The following is a 5,509-nucleotide window of genomic DNA, read 5'->3' on the forward strand; positions in this document are numbered from 1 at the left end:
AAAAAAATCAGCCAGGCGTGGTGGTGCACGCCTGTAATCCCAGTTACTTGGGAGGCTGAGGCAGGAGTATTGCTTGAATCCAGGAGGCAGAGGCTGCAGTAAGCCAAGATTGTGCAACTGTACTCCAGCCTGAGCGACAGAGCAAGACTGTCTCAAAAAAAAAAAAAAAAAGAATATATATGTATATAAACATAAAGTGTATATATATGTTCATGACATTCTATACATATTATATTTATATACATATATTTACAAAAGTTTTTGTATGTCTGTATTGAAGTATACAAACATAACAATCTACACATCATAACTGTATAGTTTGAAGAATGATTATAACTTTATTCCATGTAACCATCATCACACCAAGGAATAGAACCTTACTGCCCTCCCAGCAGTGCCCTCATGCCCCTCCTCACTGCTACCCGCTTACTTGTCCCCAAAGGTAAGAACCATTATTATTACTCTACCTTTTAACAGCAGAGATCATTTGTCTGTTTTTCAACTTCATATGCATAGAATGAGACAGAACTTACTCTTTTGTGCTCTTCTGTAGTTCCACATTATGTTTTGCATATGAAAATGTACTCAGTCTCTGTCACCAGGAAACAGAAATTAAAACCACAAAATTCTACAACACCCAGTATTGGTGAGGGCGTGGAGAGCTCGATCTCTCATGCATTGTTGGTGAAGAGTAGATTGGCTCATCACTTTGAAAAATGGAATGGCAGTATCTACTTAAAGCTATTTATTGGCCTTTTGTACATACTCCTTGTGAGCTGCTTTTTTAAGCACTCACACTCCTTATGAGCTGCTTTAAGACATTAGAAAAAGAATTGAAAGATGGCCAAATAAAGCAGGAAGAGGAATATTAATAAAGACAAAAGCCAAAATTAGTAAAATAGGAATACAAATCAGAGTAAACATAAATAAGCTAAAAGCTGGTTCTTTCAAAACTGCTATAAAGATAACAATACCTTATAAATCTATTTTAGTATATGAGAGAGAAAGAAAGAGAGAACAGAAGAAAGAAAACAAGAGAGAGAGAAGAATAGAGAGAAAAAAAGAGAGAGAGAGAAAAAACAACCAAGATTATGAACAGGAAAAGAAATAAATTAACATAGGAAATCAATATTAGAATGAAACAGGCTAGTGAATTCAGAAACAGATGCCCACATATTTGGATACGTGATTTACGACCATGATGGCACTGGAGGGAAGTGGGGGAAGGACAGTGTGTCCAATAAACGGTGCTGGGTTTACTGGATACCATAAGGAAAAAAATGAAACTTGATCCCTCTCTTGTACTACATGCAAAATTAACTCACGATGGTTTGCAGATACAAATGCGAAAGACAAAACAATGAGGCTTCTACAAGATAATCTAGAACATCTTCATGACCTTGGAATAGGCAAAGATTTCTTAAACAGGTTACAAAAAGCTCCAAATATAAAGAAAAGGATCAACAAAAATTAAAATTAAGAACTTCTGCTCATTGAAAAACATCATTAAGAGAGTGAAAAAGCAAAGTGTAGAGTTTAAGAGATTTGGCGATGCCTATAACTAGTTTGCATCCACGATATACAAGGAATTACCTACAAATCAAAAAGAGAAAGACAAATATCCCAATAGAAAAAAATGAATGAAAGATAAAATATACATGTTATTTATTTTTTTATTTTTAATGTAGAGACAGGGTCTCTTTTTGTTGCCCAGGCTGGTCTTGAACTCCTGGCCTTAAGCAGTACTCCCACCTTAGCATCCCATAGTGCTGGCATTATAGGCATGAACCACTACACTTGGCCTAAAATATACATGATTGATGATGAAGAAAGTGGGAAAGGGATTAATGTCTTTTCTAGCAAACAACTCTAGCAAGTTTTCTTAGCTTTGACTTTGTGACAAAATTGAGTGGCAGCATGTCTACACTGGAGGAGTGTGGCAGAAAGGTCTCTGGAATATAGAAACTAAAGTTACAGAGCTTTGGTCATGACTGAGTTAAAATGAATGTGTTGGACTGAATCAGGTAGTTTATGAAAAAAAGAGCAGAAAATTCGCCTCAGAGAAGACAGCTGCCAGCCTTAACTCACTCAGTGTCAAAATTAAAGCAGCATCCATAAAAGATGCTTCAGAGGAGTGGCCTAGGCAGAAGAGGAAAGTGAAGACTCTTCTGCAACTGACATTGGTTAGCTACGTTCAGAAACTAGCCATCTGAGGCCGGGCGCGGTGGCTCACGCCTGTAATCCCAGCACTTTGCGAGGCCGAGACGGGCGGATCGTGAGGTCAGGAGATCGAGCCCATCCTGGCGAACACAGTGAAACCCCATCTCTACTAACAATACAAAAAATTAGCCGGACATGGTGGCGGACGCCTGTAGTCCCAGCAACTCAGGAGGCTGAGGCAGGAGAATGGTGTGAGCCCAGGAGGTGGAGCTTGCAGTGAGCCGAGATCGCGCCACTGCACTCCAGCCTGGACGAAAGAGTGAGACTCCGTCTCAAGGGGGGAAAAAAAAAAAAGAAAGAAACTAGCCATCTGTGCTACAGTGGTATCTGTTTTCTACATGGTACAGTAGTCATGACCAGTTTTCTCTTTACCCAAGACCCCTGTGTACAAAGATTTGACATTCTTTAACACTTCAGTTGAAGCTTCGTTGCAAAGAAATCATCTACCCAGGCCAACCACTGACAGAATGGCTCAGAGGCAGCACTTTACCTGTGATCCCAGAATGACATCTTCAGCACTGACTGATAGATAGACTACTGATAAACATGTCGTTTGATTATCTCAACTAACTGGTGATGTTGACAGTATCTCCCCACTCAAAAATGAGGAAACTAGGCTGGGCACGGTGGCTCAGGCCTGCAATTCCAGCACTTTGGGAGGCCGAGACAGGTGGATTGCTTGAGCTCAGGAGTTTGAGACCAGCCTGAGCAATATGGCAAAACCCCATATCTACTAAAAATAAAAATATTAGCCTGGCGTGATGGTGCATATGCCTGTAGTCCTAGCTACTTGGGAGGCTGAGGTGAGAGGATGACTTGAACCCAGGAGGTGGAGGTTGCAGTGAGCTGAGATCATGCCACTGCACTCCAGCCTGGGCAAGACAGCCAGATCCTGTCTCAAAATAAATAAATACCTAATGAAAAATGAGGACACTGACGTCAAGGACTTAAATGACTAATGTGGAGAGAGCACAAGAAGTAGAAGAATAAATGCTATACTCTGAGGTTTTCTGGGTCCAAGCTCTGGGCTCTTTCCATGCTACCACACTGAGTGATTAGGAGTTTAATGGTGAGGGGTGAATAGATTGCAGTAATGCAAGAAATCACATACCTGAAATACCAAAGCCAATGATGAGTGCAATTGCTCCAGCCAGAATAAAGATGATGCTAATTATGCTACGGGAAGAGAGAGAGAAACAGAAAATTACTTCTCCATTCCTCTTGATGTGCTGCTTTGCAACCAGGGTACGAATCTGTTGTGGGTAAGATGAGTTACATAAAGCATCTCAACTTTTTCTTCCACATAAGCTTCTTCCTAGAAATGGGTATCTTAGAAAGGAATTTCAGCAATTCCCTCCCCATCCCCCTGGGGCTCTGTGATCAATGAAAAGAGTGACCCTTGCCTCTGACTGTGCCATTTACTGTCCTATTTCCAGATCAGGGAAGACCATATATGAAGGCTATTGGGGCAAGAATGATGAAAACACCTCTTCAATGCCAGGTGCCACTTGAGAAGGACTGGTCCCGTTCCCAGCCTGCCCTGAGCATCACTGTCCACCCTCCTGTGTCATTTGTCTTCCTGTCGTGTCTCCTTCTATAGACTTTAAACTCCATTAAAGACAATGGCCACGTCTTCTTCACTTTGTACCCACTCATGCCTCATCTACTGCACTCCATACGTCCTCAGTGGGAGTCTGTTTTCTCTTATTAAAAAAACAAAAACAAAAACATATTTACTACAGAAAGTTTAGAAAACATAAAGAAGCAAAAATGAGACAAATAAATCACTTGTAATCCCATCATCTAAACACAACCACTGTGTTTTGATATGATCTTCACCAATTATTTTTTATTTTAAGTTCTGGGATACATGTGTAGAACGTGCAGGTTTGTTACATATGTACACATGTGTCATGGTGGTTCGCTGCACCTATCAACCCGTCATCTAGGTTTTAAGCCCCGCATGCCTTAGGTATTTGTCCTAATGCTCTCCCTCCCCCTGCCCCCTAACCCCCGACAGGCCTCAGTGTGTGATGTTCCCCTCCCTGTATCCATGTGTTCTCACTGTTCAACTACCATTTATGAGTGAGAACATGTGGTGTTTGGTTTTCCGTTCCTGTGTTACTTTGCTGAGAATGATGGTTTCCAGTTTCATCCATGTTCCTGCAAAGGACATGAACTCATTCGTTTTTATGGCTGTATAGTATTCCATGGTGTATATGTGCCACATTTTCTTTATCCAGCCTATCGTTGATGGGCATTTGGGTTGGTTCCAAGTCTTTGCTATTGTAAATAGTGCTGCAATAAACACACGTGTGCATGTATCTCTATGGTAGAATGATTTATAATCCTTTGGGTGTATACCCAGTAATGGGATTGCTGGGTTAAATGGTACTTCTGGTTCTAGATCCTTGAGGAATTGCCACACCATTTTTCACAACGGTTGAACTAATTTACACTCCCACCAACAGTGTAAAAGCATTCCTATTTCTCCACAGCCTTGCCAGCATCTGTTGTTTCCTGACTTTTTAATAATCACCATTCTAACTGGTGGATCCTCACCAATTTTTAATGAACAGATTAACAAATGACACCTGGGAAACTAAATAAATAAATAAGGAAGTATTGCTTACATGTACTAAGTGCTAGAATTATATGGCAGACATGTTGTTCCAAGCAGCATTTATAACTTATATCAATTATCCATTTAGTAATCTCAGGAGGAGAGCAAATTTTATTGTCTCCATTTTATAGATGGGGAAGTGACACAGGGAGATAAAGCATCTTCCCTAAAGTCACACAGTTGGCAAGTGGCAGAGCAGAGATTAGAATTTAGAATTTGTCTCTTAAATCTGTACTCAACTCCCTCCAAGTGTACCAAGGGTAGGAGCTCACGGATGGGGCGTGTCCCTTTCCTTTGCCAAGGGGAATATGCACTCCTTGAGGGGTCACCTGCTTTAGCTCGTGAGAGTGACTCAGGCAGAGCAGAAGGCACAGGTCAAAGTGGTTCCTGGGAAGCTCGCCCGTTGCTGCCTGTCCTGGCGCATACATCATCGGTCAGACGTCCTCAGCAGCCCTCTCACACAGCTGCCAATTCACACGCTCCCAACACCCACGCTGATGTTACTCAATAGGCAGGACAAAAGAAAGGCACAGGGAGGCAAAGAACGATGCTATAGAGAGGAAAATGAAGCACGGGGCATTGCACTTTCTGCCCTGAATAGGCTCATTGTACCCAGCCTCCTATGGCTCAGGAATGGGCCCACCAGACAGAAACAAGAGTACCCTG

The 5,509-nt window shown here is 41.7% G+C and overlaps 1 protein-coding gene across 5 annotated transcripts in view; it reads right to left on the minus strand.

Annotated features, from left to right (window-relative positions):
• Positions 1 to 5,509, minus strand: part of VTCN1 (V-set domain containing T cell activation inhibitor 1) — a 93,039-nt gene that overhangs the window by 23,902 nt on the left and 63,628 nt on the right. For all 5 annotated transcript variants that reach the window (XM_012000849.1, XM_012000850.1, XM_012000846.1 and 2 more), the window contains exon 2: positions 3,332 to 3,396. Coding sequence is in view for 3 of the 5 variants with exons in the window: in XM_012000850.1 (XP_011856240.1) it covers positions 3,332 to 3,396 (65 nt within the window). In the remaining 2 variants the exon portion in view is untranslated. The remainder of the gene's footprint in view (positions 1 to 3,331; positions 3,397 to 5,509) is intronic.

The sequence above is a fragment of the Mandrillus leucophaeus genome, unplaced genomic scaffold (assembly GCF_000951045.1).
Source record: "Mandrillus leucophaeus isolate KB7577 unplaced genomic scaffold, Mleu.le_1.0 Scaffold64, whole genome shotgun sequence".
NCBI lineage: Eukaryota > Metazoa > Chordata > Mammalia > Primates > Cercopithecidae > Mandrillus > Mandrillus leucophaeus.